General features: G+C 41.7%; 2 protein-coding genes across 5 annotated transcripts in view; one reads left to right on the top strand and one right to left on the bottom strand.

Moving 5' to 3' along the window:
* Positions 1-10,432, top strand: part of MCC (MCC regulator of WNT signaling pathway) — a 171,516-nt gene extending 161,084 nt beyond the window's left edge. For all 3 annotated transcript variants that reach the window (XM_035310944.1, XM_035310945.1, XM_035310946.1), the window contains 2 exons: positions 5,638-5,760; positions 6,790-10,432. In XM_035310944.1, the coding sequence (XP_035166835.1) occupies positions 5,638-5,760; positions 6,790-6,970 (304 nt within the window). In that variant the 3' untranslated portion in view covers positions 6,971-10,432. The remainder of the gene's footprint in view (positions 1-5,637; positions 5,761-6,789) is intronic.
* A 574-nt stretch (positions 10,433-11,006) lies between these two features.
* DCP2 (decapping mRNA 2) overlaps positions 11,007-20,407 on the bottom strand; it is a 22,044-nt gene continuing 12,643 nt past the window's right edge. The window contains exons 8-11 of one of the 2 annotated variants that reach the window (XM_035310947.1): positions 19,940-20,063; positions 19,527-19,637; positions 17,783-17,834; positions 11,007-16,744 (exon numbers count right to left, since the gene is read on the bottom strand). In XM_035310947.1, the coding sequence (XP_035166838.1) occupies positions 16,581-16,744; positions 17,783-17,834; positions 19,527-19,637; positions 19,940-20,063 (451 nt within the window). In that variant the 3' untranslated portion in view covers positions 11,007-16,580. The remainder of the gene's footprint in view (positions 16,745-17,782; positions 17,835-19,526; positions 19,638-19,939; positions 20,064-20,407) is intronic. The other variant, XM_035310948.1, reaches the window with a different exon arrangement.

Here is a 20,407-nt window from a genome sequence, read left to right as displayed (position 1 = left end):
ACCACGGAGTGGTTATCTGAGTGCTGTGCGCTCCGATACCGTTGTCACAGAGAGCTCCAAATAGCTCCAGGCCTGGAAAGCCTCCAGGCTGGGCTGGCAGAGGTGGTGGGAGGCTGGAGCACAGCGCACAGCACGCTGCTGCCTCCCCCAGGCCCGTCCTTCCTTTCTGCTGCTGCTCTGTGGTTTCCAGGACTGCACCTGGCCTGGTACCCACTGGCTCCTGAGACCCACTCTAAGCAACTGGAAGAAGAAAAAAAAAGGATCAAAAGATCCGTGCAGAAGCACACTGTATGCAAGGTGTGTTTAAAGCATCCACCGCCTTCTGCGTGGTCAGAGCAGGGCCCTTCTGCACGGGCGGCAGGCAGCACGGGCGATCTCAGGTCTGGCAGTGCCCAGGGGGTGAGGCAGGAAGGCACGGCACGTGAAGAGGGCAGTTTTAGCACTCTTCTGGTGTCCGTGTAGTGTTGTTTTGTTGCTTCTTAACAACACACAAAAAAATGTGTTATATATTAGTTGCTTTCCTTAGCAGGCCAACCCAAACCAGAGAGGCAAGCGTGCTTTTGAATTGGCTTGAGGGTCCTGCATGCAAGTCTGACATAAGATGTTAGTTTAAACTAACATCTGAGGAAATCTAACTGCTGGTGAAAGGAGAGGAATTTATCTGCATTCCTTTTGAATGTCCCACTGTGATCTCCTGAGAAAAGAGGAGCCGAATGCCTAGAGAAAATAATTACGTGCCACCCTGTTCGGCTGGAACAGGAGAAGGCAGAGGACGAAGGAGCGTGCCAGGCTTTAAACCGCAAGAGGAGGGTGTTGGGAAAGGCCTGCAAGCAAAGCAAGGGGCTGGGCAGTGCGTGCGGGCCCTTCGGAGGGGGCTCCTGGCCAGGGTCGTGCAGACCGTGCTCCCCCTGCCAGAGCTGGGGCTGTGCTTGCCACAGGCAATGCTTCCGCGGGGGAAAGGATGCTCCCAGGGCTGTCAGAGGGAGGATAATCAGCCCCGAGCGCCCCTGACTGCTCTGCCCCGTTGTTACCTCCTGATACAGGGAGAGCTTGTTACTCCTCTTTTGCTCTGGATTTGGCAAGAGCTAGAGGGGCTCTTGATGCCAGGGCAGAGGGGTGATAGCTTGTGCTTTCACCAGGAGGGGAGTTAGCTTTGCACTCTAAGCCAAGGGCAGGAAAATCATCTCTCTGCTTGCCAGGGGAGAGCAGCTTCCTGTTTGCAACATCGGGGAATTCTGGACGAGATGAGCAAGGGCAGGAAAATCTGCCTGGGAAGGTTTCTGGCATATAAAACCCGAACATGTCTCGAAAAGCCCAGACAGGAGGGAAAACACAGGGTACTCGAGACCTTGCTTACATTTTTCTGGTCCATACATGGTGTCATTTTGTGGAGGCCAAACTGACAGAAATGTGCCCTGTGTTGTATAATTTCCCGCATGGCTCTGGCAGGGCTCCACCTCCTGTGCAGTGGTAGCCTTGAAACCAGGGAAACTGCTAGGCCCTGTCAGCTCGCCTTCCTATTAAAACCATCCCCGAAGCCTGAAACAAAAAGCCCTTGAAAACTGTTTAACAACTGTCCACTGAATATTTTGAGTGTGAAAATGTAAAACAGAAGTCGTCGTTACCAGCGTGTTACACACTTACTGAGCAAACTGGTTGTAGTGGATGTCAGAGTAGGCTCCAGGCCTCCGAATACACTGATTCTGAGTTTTTCCGTGGAAACTGTAGTCAGGGATTTCCCTCGCTGACTTCTGGAGTGCCCTGCAGCAGAGTCCTTGTGCTGGAGGTGAAGCGAACCCTCCTCTCAGATCACGAGCTTCTTCCCTCTTCTGGGAACCCGCGCTCATCTTCTCTGTGCTCGAGGTGCTGAGGCCGTGCTTCCTGCGCCTCCCGCTGCAGCAGCCCCTTGGAGAGGAGCTGGCGAGAGAAAGCAGCGCTGACTCCTGCGGCCCAGTTGACTTGTGAGTCAGGGAATCATAGAGTAACAGTGTTCTAGAAATATTTGCCTCTCCTTCTCTCCTCTCATTAAAATACACCCAGGATCCGTCCTGTTCTGTTCACAGCCCAGGGGCAGGAAGGCAGCGTGAGGTATGAGTTTGGCACGCCGGCTGCTTCGCTGCTCTGCTCCCAGACTGGCCGGCTGTCTGCCTGTGGTGGCACCAAATGCAGCTCCTTCCTTCCCTGGTTCACCGGTTTGACACTGCCTCATCCTGGAAAGATGCTGCCTATGACTAAGGCTGTTGTTTTAAAATATGCTGTTTTGTTAAGCCTGTAGAGGCTGATTCTTCAGATCCTCCTGAATTACAATAGCAATCAGGACAGTGAAGTGGTGCTAGAAATCCCATGAAGACAGCTAACTGCAATGCGATAAAGGAATACAAAAGAGCACCTCAGGATTCATTATCGCCAGCTTTTGCTGCCAGACTAGAGAATCAGCTCTAGAAAGACACAATGAAGGACAATTCTCTGTCCAAACAGAACTAATTAGTGTTAGAAATGAAGAGAAGTGAGAAGAGTTAGCATTATGAGGCATGGATTTTTATGAAGGACAGGGCATTTGCAGACCCACTAGAGAGGTACAGCTCTGAGGTCTTATCTGCTACTAAAACAGAAGGCACAGCCTGTGGGAAAAAAACTTAAGTGTTTATGCAAGTAATAGCCATTAAGCAGGTATACAGGCATCCCCATTTTCCAGGCTAAAACTAATTACTTACTGCGCCTTGGCTGTTGCTGCCGTGTCTCTCTACCGAGGTGATATTTCTGCTGTGAAATGACACTTTAAGTAAAAATATTTGGACAGCCGTGTTTTAAACCAGGAGCAGTAAGCATAGCAGTAAATCCCTATGTCTTGTTTTTGAGACTGTGGGGCATTTCAGTGCATGCAACCAAGCTGCCCGTTGCTTTCCCTGAGAGCAAGGTGAGAGCACGCGCGAGCTAGTGCTCTTCCCACTGACCTGAAGAGATGGCAGCAGATCTGTCTGGATCCTGTCGCTGCACGTTAGGGAATACACATGTCCTGGTGGTGCAAATCTGCGTGTGAGGCACCCAGATTTAAAGCACTGCCCTCTGTTACTATTTAGGTGGATGGTTCAGAGCCAGCCCCTGAAGGTTGTTGAACGAGCCCAATGAGTTCAGGCTGAGCACGACCGGCTGGGCAGCGGGGCTGTGGGAACAGGCAGAGGCTGCTGTCACGCCTCTGTCAGGCAGCAGTCACCCCAGCAGCCAAACTTCATCATGCGTGAAAAGCTCCTCCAGGTCTGTCATTGTGTTCCTTTTTCCACGCAGCTTTTGTTACAGAAGGTGTGTTGCGGACCTGAGCTACAAAAAATACACCGAGGCTCTGCAGGGCAGTTTCCCACGGGACTGCGCACGGTGTTTTCACAGCTATGCCTTTCCCACACACGGTGTTGCATCGACTAACAGCGATTTTTAGTTCCCTTCTCTCCCCATCCACGTAGGCTTTTCCCATTGCTAGGTCACAGTGCAGGGCACCAGAGCCCCTGGCTGCAGGTCCTTTGGAGCAGACAAGCACCAAAGGTACGTCACGCTTACCCACGTGTTACCGTGCGCCACGCACACATGGGCCAGCAGCTCTGACCTCTGCTGGGTCTGAACTTCTCTTAGATTTATTTTCTACCCCAAGTAAGGGCTGGATTTTTTCAGTTCCTGTTTTCTTTGCAGAGCATAAATTTCCAGCGTAGATGGTGCTGAGTCAATCTATCAGCTGAGACAGAACGCAAAGACATGGAATTTATACTTGAGGTGGGAGGCGGTGAGCTTTTAACCCCCGAGGAAAAAGATGGAGTAATTTGAAAATTGCACGTGTTACTTCGGGCAAAGGACGTGCAAATAATATTGATGGTTCTTCACCAACAAGGCCTCTCTTTAATCCGGCCGGTATTTCCCCGGCGTTGTGTGTCAAAGCCCCTCTGTTGTCGGAGCGGAGGCGGTGCTGCGTGCCTCTCCTCGTGCTGTGCCCGTGTCTCCCGCTGCAAGGCTGCCACGGCACGGCCAGCCTCGGCACCGCGGGCTGCCGAGCGGGGCCCGGGCTTGGTGTGCTGCGGGGCAGCTGGCACAGGAGGGAGGGAGGCTGCTGGACTCCCACCCAGCGCTGGGACGTGCTCCAGCAGCGAGGTGTCCGCACGCCAGAGCGCTCCCCAGCAGCGCCCCGAGGAGCCTCCGGGGTTCTCAAAGCGGCCGCCATCGGTGCAGTGCCGTGGTGTTGTAACTTCCCGTCCCGTTCCCACGAGGCTCACGATGCTCACGCGGGAGCCTGTGGCTGCCGTGTTGCCGAGATTAAATCCAGTTTACTCGTTGAGCAACAGCACAACAAAAACGGGGGGAAAGCAAATCGCTGCAAAGCGTTCAGGGCAGCAAAGCACAGGTGGATGTCTCCTTACACGCGAAGTTCCCAAGTGTAAGGTTTGGCGTTACAAAATCTAGCTTTTCTCACAGTTGACCCCAGCTCTCTGTCACTCATCATTCATTGTCGTTCCCCTCCCTTCCCCCTCTCCCCCCACACTTTTTTTTTTCCCCTTTTTAATCCGAGCTTTTCTCTGGGCTGCCTACACCCTGAGGACAAGAAAGGCTTCTTGGTCTCTGCACCAGCACCCAGGGGAAGAGGCGGGGAGGTCGCAGGTCTGTGCAGAAGTGTGTGTGGGCAGCCAGACGTCCGCTCTGCTTCAGGGAGCTCCGCGGGAGGAAGCTCCTGCCTCATCCCACCTGCCCTGGGGAGTTTTTACAGCAGGCTCAAACCCCACACGTCCGCACTGCTTTCTTTTGCTTGTAGAGATGGGACATTTTGTATTTTACTTCCATTTTGGCACACTTCTTATAATTAGTTTTCAGTTAGTAATTTGTAGGTATTTTAAGTGATGGTAATTAATTATATTGTATTGATATTTTAAATGTTGCTGCTGTAGTTTATTTGTAAGAGAGTAGCTGATAGAAGAAGACGCCTGTGCTCTGGTTTATATTTCTTGTGCTTGCCCTTTTCTGTCCATTCTCCCCTCTCTTGTTCTCATCCTTCTCTGTTTCCTACTGCCATATGGACTTGCTGGATCCTGAAGAACCCATTGATCTACTGTAATATGGAGTGTAGTTTAGATTTCTTGGGTAAATTGGAGATCGTAACTGAAATCATTGGGATTGCTCTCCATCTGTAGTAGTTTCTAAATGAAAAGAGATTCAGTAAATTACATTTTAGGGTAATTCTTCTAATTTTTATTACAACTCCTATGTGATTACCATCATGCTTGATTTCTCTTCATTGTTTCCTTTGTTACCTCATTCAAGACATAGAAGGTGTCATGTTCCAGGCATACTTAGATAAAAATATATCTTTGTGATTACTTGTTAGTGTGATTTGGCACACAGAGGGACATGATCCAACAGAGAAGCTCTTTTGCCTGCTGCACCTCTGAGCTTATATTCTAAAATGGTGACTTCTATAAAATCAGTCTTTGATACTTTTAACAGAAGAACTACCTCCTGCATTGTCTAGGTAGTATTAAAGAAGATATTTTCAGCCTGTAAATATAACATAGGAAGAAACTTGATTACCACTCATGCTTTTGTAAGCTGAAGTGTTATTTCTGTTTTGAAAGGAGTTTTCTCTCTCTTTTTCTCCTGATCCAGGGAGAAGAAACTGAAAGCTAGAGTGCAAGAGCTAGTGAGCGCCTTGGAGAGACTCACAAAGAGCAGTGAAATCAGACATCAGCAGTCTGCAGAGTTTGTCAATGACCTGAAGAGGGCAAACAGGTAAAGGATCTACCAGCAGATGGATGCACCATTGATTTTTTTTGCCATGTTCTCACAACACAGTGTACTCTTCCCCCTGCCATAATGCCCAGTTTCTAGATGCTTGCATTCACTCAAGTTGAATCCTAAAGGTTAGACGTGGGGGAGATATAAACCTCCCTGTAGGATGCTGAAAACTACATATAGCTAAAAGCAGAGTGGGGAAAATAAACAGGTTAATCTTAACCGAGTTACTAGTAAGTATATTATCATTAAAACAAACAAAAAACTAAATTCTTCCATTTAGTCAGATTTATGAATTTGTTATTATGTTTAAATTTGCTCCTTTTTCTCTGGTTCCGGTCTCCTTATTAATAAACTTACTTCAATAGTCACACTTATGCGGCTTAGTCAGCAGGTCTGGCTGAACTGAGACCATGATGGACTGTACCTGCCTTTCCTGCAAGTTCACAGTGTGATTTTCATTAGCAAATCACACTTAGTAGAGAAGGCCCTTCCGATAAGGAAGAGCACCCAGCTCAAGCTTCCCTGCTGAATCAAGGTGGAGGCATACAGGATACTTAGCAGCTGACAAATTAGCACATGATGCCATAGATATATTGGTAGTTTTTAAATGTGCCTGTTTACTCGGTGCTGGGTTTTTGTAAGCAGATCCTGGCCACAGAAGAGTCCTTCTGTAAAGCATTACATGTTTAATGTGAAGCACACTGAGTCTCAAACTGTGCTCTGCGCAGCCATCGCAAGCAGCTGTTAGCCAGCACTTTGGACCATGTTTAAGTGTTTTCAGTAACTGGTAAGAGTGTGTGCTCAACCAAAAAAGATACAGAGGTTAGCAGATCCAGATCTGGATCAGTGAGGTTGGGATCAAATGAGTTTTAAGGCTACATCACTTTTAGGAAGAGGATCAGTATCAAATTCTGTAGTTCCCTGAAGGTGGTAGGGTGTTGTTTTTTTTAGGTTAGGCTTTGTTTTGTTTTCACTTGCTGTGAGCAAGCTTTTTTGAATGACCTTGTATTTTATTTCTAACAGCAACTTGGTAGCAGCTTACGAAAAAGCAAAGAAAAAGCATCAAAATAAGCTGAAGAAACTCGAATCGCAAATGATGGCCATGGTGGAGAGACATGAAACACAAGTAAGGATGCTGAAACAAAGAATAGCTTTACTAGAAGAAGAGAACTCAAGACCACACACCAATGAAACTTCACTTTAAGTGCATCTTTTTCAAAGATGCGTAGTGCCATTACAAATTTCTTTCTTTTGGAGGCTGGCTTTTAGGTTGCTTGTATGCTAGAATATCTGACTGTCAACACAGTTTAGCACCGTCTCTTAGATCTCAGCTGTCCAGCCAGGAGTTATGGGGATAATATAAACATTAACTAAGGACTGTTTAATAATGTAAAATGGCAGTGCCTGAATTATCGTGCTATGATTATGTACATTGTCTGTCATTATGTCTATACTTATACATGTTCTTCTCCATTTTACGTCCTACGGATGACAGTGTCACATAACAAAATGTTTCATGTTAATAGATTTTAGTTTGGGCAGGTCGGAGATAATTTGAGTTTTTCTGATTCCCGAGTCCCTCTGCACACGGCTGTGTATTGCAGCCTCTGAACTCGCTGCTGGGGGTGACGACCTGGACAGGCAGCTGCAGAGCAAGGAGCCAGCAGGCTGGTTTGCTCTTTGCACCATGGCTTCAGTACTGTTGCTCCCAGTGCAGATCAGGTAGGAAAACTGCTGTTGATGTGGGGAGGGAAAACAAAACAAAACTGATCAACTAATTGCAGCTCTCTTCAAATGATGGTACATTTCCTAGGAGTCGTCTGCGAGAGGACTAAAGGCTATAAGTTTTACCATGCCAGGTAGACAGTCTGTGCCAAGGGTGGTTAAGAAATCACAGGCCATCTCCTGGTATTTATATTGCATGGTGTTTGCGGTTATTTTGTGAAAATTGAGTTATCTTGTCAGTACATTATAGCCAAGGTTTTCTTTAAGAGGCTGAGCCATCTCTGTTACCTATAGAGCCTTTAGTACATCCTTCTACAGACACAAAGTAGAATGTCATCTTTTTATACCTGTGACCAAAAAAGGTACTTACTAGGAATGTACCTGTTTAGTATTGAATAAATATGCACAAAACTATAAATGTGTAGGTGTATGGATATGCAGCCACAAGCAGAATGTGAATGATGTCTTCATACAGCTTTGTAAGATTAACTTCTTAGTTTTACTGTTGTTTTGTTTGAGTCACATCATGTTAATGTGTTATCAAAGTGAATGAATGGAAAAATACTGGCCTATTATGGCAATGAATGTTACGTGAAGCATGGGGATCGGGTTGGTTTCTCTAGGGAGCAGACGGGAGACTGCCCTAGTACCTGTTTCAGACCGATGTTAGTTCTTGACTGAGTGCGTAACACAGTTTCCATGTTTAAGTCTGGTTCTAGTTTAGCCAAACTGGAGTCCATTAACTTTGTTAGCCTGTTGCTGTTACGCCTCCATTTTGCATTTTTCAAGCTGTGTTCTCTCCAGTGAATCCGACTTGAGGAGCTGTCTATTGTTTTTGCTTTACCTGCTGAGTTGCATCTCAAGTTTTATTATAGTGTATTTAGAATTATGATAATGTCTCTCATTTAGTCCTACAATTTCTAGTACAAACAAAGTATTTTTAGAGGACTTGAACTGGTTCTGTCTAGTAGAGGTTAAGGCCAGGCAGCCAAAACAGTTGTGAGAATTTGTGTTCAGAATATGGCATTGTTGTCAGCGGCTGGTTACAACTGGCCCTGAGGCAGTTTGTGTTCATGACTTCTCCATTTTATTGCTGACGTCTTATTTCACTTACTGACACGTAAGACCAGGAAATTCCAAAAGCATGTTGAAGAAAACTTCTATTCCGTTCTACTGTTGCTGCCATTTTCTTCTTTCCGTAGGGTACTAATTATTTCATACTTTATTCTAGAGTCTGACACATCAGCTACAAAGCCAGCATCATACGTGACTGATTGCAATAGCACATTAAAACAACGCTGATTTCAAAATTAAGTTGGTGGTGATGCCTTGGGGTTGATTTCGGTCAGTCTTTGTCAAGTGAATTGTACTTAATTTATAATGCAAATGGAAATTTTTGAGACCCTACTGTCGAGGGAATAAATACATTGATTTCTTATTGTCACTCTGGTTTTGCTAAATGTCCATGGTGTTTCCCTTCTTGGTCAACAAGTTTCTCACCAACAGGAATGTGAGTTTCTGCCGTGTTTCAGTGGTAAGCTGATCACACTTGTCTCTGAAGAAGTTCTGAAGAGCACTGGACCTTTTCCTGTGGCAGAAGTGCACTTACACTTCTGTCTTCTTGTATGTAGAGTACCCATCTACTTGAGCTCGTCTCACACTGTCACTGTGAAATACCTGTCACTTAAGACAGCTAGAAACTTCTCTTACACCGCCTTTCCTCAGGCTCCATTTTTTTCTATTCCATGGTACCTGAAGAAACTGTTAAGGTCACAAAACACAGTAAAACTTAAAGAGAGGTTTCGGTTCAAATGCTTTATCTATAAAAGATGTGCATTAGGAAAGCATAAAATGCCCCTTGATTAGATGCATAATAAGTTGCAGTGTCCCTCAGTGTCTTTCTAAGGCCTCATGATTTGCTGGTTCTGCACAACTGAGTGTTCTTTTACTACATTCTCCATGTCTGTCCCATGCCTGCTGTGCTCCAAAAGTGTTCTAGCATGATTTATAAACAATAACCACACATAAGTCACTTTCCCTTTCTTCCCATAGGACTCACACATAGAAAAAAAGACTGGAGTCACACTGCCCCAGCAGTAGCTATGACTTGCCAAAACAAAAATTACTTCGCCTGAGCAAGCAACGACCCTCCCCATAACCTTTATTTGTTGGCATGCCAGAAAAGGCCAATGGGAAAGTGGCGGAAGCTCTACTGGTGTGGTGGGAACTGTTTCATATCACCACTGGCTGTAGTTCCCATGTACTGGTTGAAATGTCACCAATCCTGAGACTAAACACCAAAACACAAATTCCTGTTACGTACCTGTCGGAAACACAAGTACACCAGCCTAGAGCCAGACGTGTATTACCTGTACACCACTGATGCAAATCACCTTGAGTCACAGCAACTTCGCTCACTTAACTGTTGCAGAAGTAATAACCGTGCATACCAAGAAAAACAGATTCTCTTGGCAAGAACCACCAAAGTTGTTCACTCCATTGATTAATCTTAGGGTGTCTTTTTTACTTTCTAAATTGCCAGAATGCATGAAATTTTGTATTTCAGTGTGTTCAGAACGAAGTACTTTCTTTTAATTAAACATATAAATCTTCACCAGCTTGAATGTACTGTTAGCTATTGCAAAGCACATGTAAGTTTGCATTAATGTCAGTATTGTTCTTCTGTTTCTATTAGGACTTTCTCATTTGGAACCTCATTTAATACTGTACCATACATTGTAATTTTAGATCCTTCTCACCGTACTGAATTAGCTTTAAATGCGTTGCTGCTTTTTAGTCTCCTAGCCGCTGTAAAATAGCTATTTTGTGTTTATTTGATATAGAATTGTAAAAACTGCATTTATTTATACAGAGACATTTATGATACTTATTTTACAAATGTTCTTATATTCTGAATAAATTTCTAATGCTGTTTCTTTTCCTTGGGGGTTGCTTTACCATACTGTGTCACCTTGCTGTTCAGGGGTTCTGCGAGGAGGTACCGCAGTCACCTTCCCTGAGATAAGGTGACCAAGGGAGATGTATGACAGTCAGGAGTGTTCCCATAATGAGGATGTGAAAAGTCTGAAAGAGCTCACCGGAGATCTGATCTTACGGTACTTGCCACGAGCTTCCTACTTCAAGGAACATTTTACAGAAATGGAAGGGCACATATGCAACCTCTTCTACACGTCCAGTCCTTTTAATGACAAATTATATGAACCAAAAAATACTCTACTTCATAAATACTTTAAAAGCAGTGATTGAAATTCATGTGCTTCCTTTCTTCAGTATATCTAACACTTTAAAAACATTTTTGCTACCTCTTGTGTTTGATGTGCCCCTCGTCCACCTTTAGAAATAGTTCCAGAAATTATAATGCTTTTAACTGGCACGTAGAAAGGGTCAGTGCTGCTAATTTGTTTAAGGCAATATTAGTTTAAACATTCTACAGGGAAGGAATAAACAGCACAGGTTCTACAATTCACATTAATCAGTAACGCTCATATTCATACTTAAGTTTATACATAAAATCATTTAATTTTAGAGAAAAATTACATTATAGAAGAAACTGTCAATTTAGTCATAGCCTTTTAACTGGTGTGCTTCAGTTTCCAAATCATTGAAGAACAGTTAAATCACAATCATCGATACAACATTTGTTACAGGTAGTTACAGATTTTATTTGCTAAAATTGAAGAGCTGACTGATACAAACCCTCTTCAAGACAACATAATGGGAATTGAATAAAATCTGTAACTTTACATCAGTTCAACTCACAACTAGCTGTAAGTACTTTACACTTAGCACTGATATGCCATTTACATACCAGCGAGGAAAACAGATTAAGTCATTGAGCTTAGAACAAAGAGGAGGAAGACATAACCCATCATGCATGAGCCATATAATAAAACACTGGCTCCCTGTTTTTCTGCAAGGCATGCAATGCTGCACAGAAAAGTTTTCTTTGGGCAGCAATTCCTGAGTCAGCCTAGGTCCTAGAACACGTACAAGGATTCAGCATTATGCCAAAATTATCGAACAAAACCCCACCTAGCTCTGTGGGGTCTGTTTTGTTTTGTTTGTTTTTCACGTTAAAGTGCCTTGCAAACCCAGCTAGACTGCTCCTCACAGTTGAAGTACTGCTTCCACATACTGCAATGCCATGCAGACATGGTAAAGTTACTTAAGGATCCTGTTTTAAGTATAGTCTTGAGAAGTTACTTGCTGAGAGCTCCTATTCATGCAATTTTACAAACTTTTCCTGCATAACAAAAATACGTACCCAACAGTAAGAATAAATGGTTCATCTCCTTAGTTTAAAAATTTTACTCAAACATGCTTAAAAAACCTTGCAAAGTAAATTTTTCTCAGTGAGAGGTGTGTAATAGAGAATTGAGTCTCTAGAATCTATATTCTTAAAAAGCTATCAATGCCTTGTTTTACAATGATTTACACCCCGCGGGATGTAATCACTTTCTTCAGGGCACTGAACAAATCAAAAGCTAGCCTCTTCTGCTAAACAATGTAAATGCTTAAGAATGACAAAATACTCATCAGTATTTTCCACAAATTTCAGGGTGGACCTTTTCAACTGTAAGCATTCTGTACCCTCAAAACTCCTGAGGATTACAGAAAAACATGCTCCCCCCCACCCCCCAGAGTCCTGAAGGATGAATTGAAGACTCCTACACTTCCTTCCCAGCATTCCACAGCTGAAAGCTGTCTGAAGATAGGCGTTCCTGTAACGTGGAACCTGTACAGTTGGTCTTGTTTAACCTAACACTTCCAATGAAAAGACATGTTACAACCCAAGCATTTATTTTTAATGTACTCTGACTAATCCAGGACGTTTTATCTTGCATGATTTTGAATATGGCCAACGTAATTGCTATGAAAGTTGTCTTGCTTTTAAGTCCACAACCTACTTGAAACAGTGAAATGCACACACAGCACAAGTACTACTGCATCTATCAGTGCTTATGTACAGTATGAAGAACAGTGCAAGTACGAGCATTTAGCCTACTTCTTTCATTCTTGAACCAGACTATTGCTATAAATGCATAAGGACAGAAACCTACTATGCAAGAGTAGTGACACTGCCAAGCCTTATTTACTGTTAAAGCACCTTCATTTAGTAGAAATTTACCACATCTTAAATAATTTCGGTTGCTTCAAAAGCTGACATATTGTAATAAGAAAAGCAATCTGAAATTAGTATGAAGTCATGTATAAGCACCAGACTCTTTAACAGTAACAGTGCAAGCTCAAATTCCTGTAAATAAACTGCTTTTAAATCAACAAGAGAGGCTATTCTACGAGCTCTCAATAGTCTTGAGCTTCTGAACAAGTTTACAGTTTAACTTCCTAATGTAAAAGATGAAGGCACCTGACTTTATCTCTGGGGAAAAAAAAAAGAAAAAAGTTCTGTTGCTCAGAATTTGTAAAAAATAAACAGAAAACAGGTAGCTGAGAATTAAATGGCTCACTGACCCAACAACTGGAAAAGCCAGTCACCCGTGGAGCAGCAAGACCATTTTGTACCACAGGGTACTGGAGCTTGGATTCTTAATGTAGACTCTTGCTCTTTACACCAGAATGATACGAGTGCTGCTATATACTGCAAATCGTTAAAAGCAAACCTACTACAGTAAGTAAGGGTTGGAAAAAATAATTTCAAATCTGAGAGCAAGTCTGTTAGGAACAGCCAGACCCGGATCCTGCCTTGTTTTTAAAAGTAATTCTTCCATAAATTACAGCTGCAAGTAGGTGAAGGAAAAAAAACACAGTAAGCATTGTTCTCAATTCACTAAATCAAATCAGGAAGATTGGAGCACAGAACAGAAGCCTGAAACAATGACTAGGCCCAAAACTCTATTACAAACTATTTATGCAAGTTTGGTCTAAGAAATTTACATTGTATAAAAAAGAAATACTTCAATTGTGCAGTAAATAAAGCTATTTACCCTCTTCTCAACACTGCTGTTTCCTGACTTCAAACTACACAAGACACAGGTACTTTAAAAAGCATGCATGTGCATCAAGGAGTTGAAGTTAGTATTTTAGCACGGAACATAATTAATTCAATTAGGCAGATCACTCTTCACTCTAACTTCAAACCACTCTCCAAAGGAGAGATGGTACAAATTTCACAATAAACATGGAATTTATGTCGTACTAGAAACTGCAAACTAGTACTAGCTTCATTCCCAGTACCCCATATTTTTATTTTTATTTTTTTGCTAAAAGTTTGGTTAGTTCCATGTTTTCTTTAATTTTAAGAACACTGAGTGACCAAACATACTCTGAATAACCCCCTCTAGGCAAGCATTCTGAATTGCTTTAGCCCTAAGCATAAATTGAGTAATGTTTAATTTTCAAGTATCTTGACATGAGCTTGAGTCTGACATGCAAACAAGTTAGCATTTTTCTGTGTCTAGTTCCCAGGAAATAAAAACTCACTGAAATCTATACCTTACTTGTAATTTCTTCACTGTTTTACAGAAACTAATGTAAACTGTATACTTCTAAACTTGAAAATATACTTAATTATAAAATGATGGCAAAATAAGAACACTAACTAGTAATAGTAAACAATCCAAAGTGATCACAGTGCGGGGCATGATGGAAACCATAGGGTAGGCCACATGCTGCCACACTCTTGTTGTTTTAGCAACCTTACTGAGGAAGCAGAAAAGCAATGCTGCTACAAGGAACAGTACCCTTATACAAGGAAGTAAAAGTTATTGCATATTTATCACATTTATCCGCAACTCACATTAAGGCTAGATTTACTAAGATCATGACATGAATAAGCCCCACTTTGGGCTCCTTAACAAAGCAACCAGCTTCTCTTACACTGCACCAAGCTTTCACTAAGACAACAATGAACCAGTGAACACAGAGAGCAGCCAGCATCTCCTGCTTGTAGGACATGCTTGCTTCATTTTAAAGACTTCCCTCTGTCTGTGACAACAAAAGTTCACTGTTTCATCAGCATTCCCCTTATTTCACAGAGCACTAGAAGAAATAACTATTTTTTTATTATTTTTAATATATATATATATTTTTTAAGTCAACCTACTTATTAAAGATTCCCACAGCCTGATATTGAGTCATGCCTTAGGAGAGTCTTGCTAACTCCGCAGGCAGTAGCAGCCTCATGATATGAATACAAACTTCTGCCTCACTGTGAGTAAAGGCACTTTTGCTGGGAAATCAACTATTTGCACTAGAAAAGTAACTAAAGGTTATTTTTCACCTGAAGCTGAGTAACATAACATCCTCCAGCATTATCCCACCTTCTCAATTACTGCTATTTACCCATTTACTGCTTTCTACAGCCTTTGGATTTTTTATTTTTTTATTTTTTTTAACAAGGTGAGACAAAGCTAGATGGAGTTATTTCATGATTTGGTCTTGAAAGACAAGGCCCTCAGGACTCTTGTCCTCCAGAAGGAGGAAATGCTGCGGTCTGTTTCTCCTGTTAGCTCATACAGAAGTCCAGGGTTCCTACTGCCAAAAGCATTACAGCATTAGAGTCCCAAATCACCTGGTGTCAGGCAGGTAAACAAACCAGAAGATAGTTCTAAAGCTATTTCTGCGGAAAACCACTAGGTAATAGATGAAGTAGGGAAGTTGAAGGAAGACCAGGATTGTGTTTTTGGATGCCACATGAGTTGCATAAGACTCAGTGCACGAGCATACACTCTGAACGAGAGAGGAAGGCCTAGTTCATTCAACTAGGAAGTTACCAATTGCTCACCTTTATTTTAGAGAAGAATCAATTCTTAAATCTGGGACAATATGCTTGGCACCACAAGCTGCTGTAACAAGTGAGTTCAGTGCATTTCTCTCAACTGCAAAGCTTGTGTTTGAAACACCCTAACTTGAATCATGACGGTGATGTAACAGTTAACAGTTCATCACCTCCACTGTTATGGTTTTATTTTTCTTCAGATATTTTTACTAAGTAAGCATTGTAGCTCCAAAAGACTGAGGCTACATCATTTAAATGCTAACTGCAAGTGCAATTCAATACAACTATATACAGAGCACACACTACACAAGAGAACTGAGGACAACGGCACAGAATACAATACTGGACATCCTTAGAATAGTTATTGCAAGCCTGATTAAGCCTTTTAGTGTCACACAATGATTCTATTATCCATGCACCTGCTTTCCTCCTGGCAAGGTCTACAGAGGCTTCTTTACATTCAGCATAAATTCTACATGAGTAACTTCCCACAAACGAAGTTTGAGCTTTTCTTTTTGAAAGCAGCTACAACTGGGATAACACGAAACTTTTCAACTTCTTTTCACCCAGCTGGGGACAGTGCATGAGTTGAAGCTAGACACTTTGAAAGGCTAAGTTCTACCCAGTTTGTGTATCCTTACAGGAGACAGAGGCAGATTAGGTACAGAAGAAGTCATGCTATAAATTTGACTCAAGTACTACTGATTGCCAGCCAACAGAAATTGACTTTCAGTGCGAGGGAAGATATTGTGGCAAGCCACCAGGAAAAAAAGGATGACAGGCTGAGGCTAGGTTTGAAATGTGCAACTTATGGTTTCAAAATTACTGGGACAGAGAAAGGAGTCCTCTGAGAATCAGCTTCATTGCCACTGTCATAATATTGCAATGTACTATAAAATAATGACTAACAAGTCCAATAATTTATATCAGAGCAGTTAAAAGTTTAGCAAGCTGGTATAATCCAACAGTACAAAAAAGTCAATGTCAATGACAATCTAAAAAACACACAGCAAGTTAAAAAAAATGAGGAAAAAAGAATGCCCTCTAATGCACAGCTAGGAACAAGTTAACTGAACACTGGAAAGGTACTTTTGTGGACAAAGGCTATACTGCATTTAAAGTGCAACACTTGACTATGCCACTTCCGTACTGTGAAGAGAACAAACCCTTCCAAACCACCAGTCAGTCCCTGCATTGCATTTAGAAACAAATAATCAAATCAAAAAACAACAACAACAAAAAAAAACTCCTGAGAAAGAGTAAGGCTGGATAAGAAACCCCCCACAATTGCTATAGGCAAATCTGATCTTTGTTCATAACAGATTTGCTGTTAGGGGTCAAAACATTTCATTATGGCATCATGGTCAAACTTGAAACTCAAGAAAGCTCTTGATGAGAAAGCAAATTTGTAATTGCCATTGCATGCCACAGAGTGCCCCTCTACGTTTTCTGCCAGCGGGTCTTCACTGGAACAACACATCTCATACGCTGCATCTGTTTAAAGATTAAAAAAAAAAAAAAAGTGGAACAAATTTTAGATGTCTAGTTATCAGTGAAAGAATCAATGACAATACAAGGCCATAACTGAAATGCACATTTAATTTTTATGAAAACATCTGTTTCCATGGTCACAAACAGAAAAAGGTAAATCTAACAGCCATACTTAGAAGTCATCTAGTGGATAGAACAAATCTTAAAGTCACAGCAATTTGGGGGCACTTTCAATAGCCAGTTTTACCCACACGTTATTGCTTTGCAATTTATATCATGATGAGAAGGAAAGAAATGTGGCCCTATTTTCTGAGCAGGAAGTAAAGCACCGTGTAAGCACTCCAGCACAGCCCTGTATTGACTGCAGCTTATTGTTAGCAGGACAGAAAGCCTTCAATCAACACTTAATTAACAGCATTCTGTCAACTGAGATGCTACTTTCCTAAACCAGCCTTTAGGTACTTTTCACCCAGCACCACAACGTAATCTCAGAATTTTCACAACTAATTACAAGAATTGTAAAATCAACATGATTGCATCATGTTAAGTTAACCAAATAAAGAGGAACTCAGATTTCCTTAGAAAAAATATGGCTTTATAGCACTTGGTAGATTGACATACAAGGAAGGAACCGCAACCATCGTTAGTCAGGTGCTTTCAGCTTTTAATACATGACTTCAGTGCATAAATCTCCACTGGAACAGGCTGCCCATGGAGGTTGAGGAGTCTCCTTCTCCAGAGATATTCAAGGTCCGTCTGGACGCGTACCTGGGCAAACTGCTCTAGGGAACCTGCTTTGCCAGGTGGGTTGGACCCCATGATCTCTTGAGGTCCCTTCCAACCCCTACAATTCAGTGATTCTGTGATCTCTGGAGGTATTTAAGAGGCGTGCATGTGGTGCTTATGGTCATGGTTTAGTGGTAGACTTGTCAATGTCTGATTACGGTTGGATGCAATGATCTTAAGGGTCTTTGTGTCTTTCCCACACTAAAATAGTTCTATGATTCTATGACTTTAGATGGAAATTCAGAGTATACTTGCCTGTTTCAAAGTTATCTTGAAGTCTTCTTGGATTAAGCTTTTTTTCCCATTTCTGGTTAAGAGAAAAAACACATAATACGCTTAATTTAAAAAAAAATCCCTTTCTTGGAGTATAGCTTAAGTGTCAGCTAAGAGGTGTGATTGCTATATTTGATTTATTTGATTTGATACACCTCCTGTATGAATTGTTTTACTTACAATTCAGGACGAATTCATTACTTTAGTATGCATCAAATCCACAAGTCTTTCAGAAGCACTGCAATCTTGTAGCAATTGACCAATCATTCTTAAAATGCAAGCTTTTAGGAAACGAAAAAGACTGTTTTCTAAATACTGTAAGCCTGAAAGGTCTTGCAGCATGATGGTATGGACTCGAAGTTGCATATGCATAAGCCTGTTCTTCAATCTGCTTTTCCCAAAATGCAAGGTGTGTGTATTTGCAAGCAGGCAGCTACCGCCGCTTAGATTAGCATGTATTAGAGATGCAAAATTAGAATTCTCCAGGGAGAAGAATTAGCCTTAGGTATGCTGCTCTACGAACACAAATACAGAGAAAATTATTGCCCTTTGCACTATGCAGATTAAGAGTCTCAGGACTCCAAACGCCATTAAAATGTTATCACTGGGACATGAAGTGTTTAAACTTCAAAGGACTGGCAATCATGAAAATGCAAATAAAACACCACAGAAGTGTTTAGCAAAGTCTGTAAAGAACCTGCACAGGAGAGTATTAACAGATCCATTTGTTTCCATCAAGATCCTACAGATTTCCATTATTACACGTTTTTCTACACAGCCAAATTTCTGGCCAGTCAATTCCTTGGCTTTTCATTCTTCTACTTGCAGACCTAAAAGCAGTTAACCGTTTCTTGCTATGAAAAGAATTTTACAGGACAAAAGTAGTTACATTTGCTGCACTTTTACGTGAAAAACAGAAACAAGGTAGTAACTGCGAGCCAGAATGAGAAGAATCTAGCTTAAAGCCAGTAATCTAGAAAAATTAAAGCAAGCTGAGCTGCATGGAGAACAGTGCATGCAGCTCAATGCTGCACAAAAGGCAACAATACACACTGAGAGACCCTTAAAGAATAGTGGGGAAAAAAAAATCAAAATGATGTAAAACAGGTTATCTCAGTGAGCCTTTTCCCAACCAGCAAAACTTTGGGGACAAGGATTTAGTTAGTGCAAGGAATAGTTAGTGCAAGGAAAAGGTAATAAACCAAGAATGCCATGGCTACAATTTATAAGGTGTAATTCCAGTATTTAATTAAAAAATATACGAGATCAATACAAGTCTGTATCTCATTGGTTTGCTTTTGTGGAGGTAGATAATAAGCATTAACACATAAGCATTAATACTTTGTATCTAATTGTTGTACAACAAAACTCTGTTTACAAAACATAAACATGTCAGACATGTCCTATGTTGACTTATTATGGCATCCTGTAGTAGGCTGGAGCGTAGAAAGCTGCAGAAGACTGTCTGCCAACGTGGCTGCTATTTTCAACAATAACCCTTGGTTCCAAAATGCAAACTTTAAGCCTTGGTTCCAGGAAGGATGCACTGTCTATAGATCTGCATGCTCTAATGTAAGAAATGTCATACTCCTACAGACACATACCAAATATTTTGTTCAAATATACTTTCAAGCAATAAGCACTTTCTCTCGGCAGGACTTCTACCTGTAAATTTCTTAAGCACTACTGGAACTTGTTAATGAGATAGCTACTAGGTTTTTCTTACCAAGGTGTGGTTTTGCTTCGTTGGTTGACTGTGGACTCCATTTGTTCTCTTCTTTTGTGTGGGAGTTTCTTGATACTGCTTTCTGCCGTTGCCCCTCAAGTTCTGACTCTGCTATTATGTCCAAAAGGTAGTAGAAGGAAGACTTTAAATGGCAGCATCAAAAATCATTTGTTGACAATCCCTATTTATCAGCTAAAACTGACATAACACAACTACCACCTGATACCCACCACCTCTAATGTCAGTACCAAGCAAACAATCTGAAAAACCCCCTAGAATTTTATTTTAATGTTCTGATTTTGCATGCCATGGTGATAAAATTCAGTACTACAGTTCCAAGGAGGAACACTTATGAACAAAGACATTGGTCTTAAATAGTCCAAATACATATGTTTGCCTAAGAAACCACCTACCTTTATTTTTAACACTTCAGACATCTCAGAATGATTGTATGGCTTTTGTGTTTGTTTTGGCTTCATCCACTGCTCTCCTGAAAAGCCATCTGTGAACACCTGCTGACTACTGCGAAGTTTGGATCTAGTACATGAAAACAGAGTTTACAAAACAACTTAAAAGCTATTGATAGCAGAACTGAAATAAAAAACTTTCTGCATTTTGAGAATAATCTGGAAGACAAGTTTAAGTAACCTAGTGTGCAAACTGCAACAAAGATCACTGCATTCATACAACTTTGTTTTGACTGCTGGTAGGAAGTTTATGTTCAGCATAGACAGCAAGCTAGTCCCACATTATAATTTTTAACAAGTGTTGATGCTAACCTGATCTGAATTACTGGAGCAAAGCCTTCTTTTTGTAAGTCCAGGTTTTAAAATTTGCTCTACCACTTCCAGCTTAGGTGAATCAAAAACCCATACCAGCAT

The sequence above is a fragment of the Oxyura jamaicensis genome, chromosome Z (genome assembly GCF_011077185.1).
Source record: "Oxyura jamaicensis isolate SHBP4307 breed ruddy duck chromosome Z, BPBGC_Ojam_1.0, whole genome shotgun sequence".
Taxonomy (NCBI): domain Eukaryota; kingdom Metazoa; phylum Chordata; class Aves; order Anseriformes; family Anatidae; genus Oxyura; species Oxyura jamaicensis.
The sequence above is the reverse complement of the archived record's forward strand: the minus strand, read 5'-3'. Positions and strand labels throughout refer to the sequence as shown.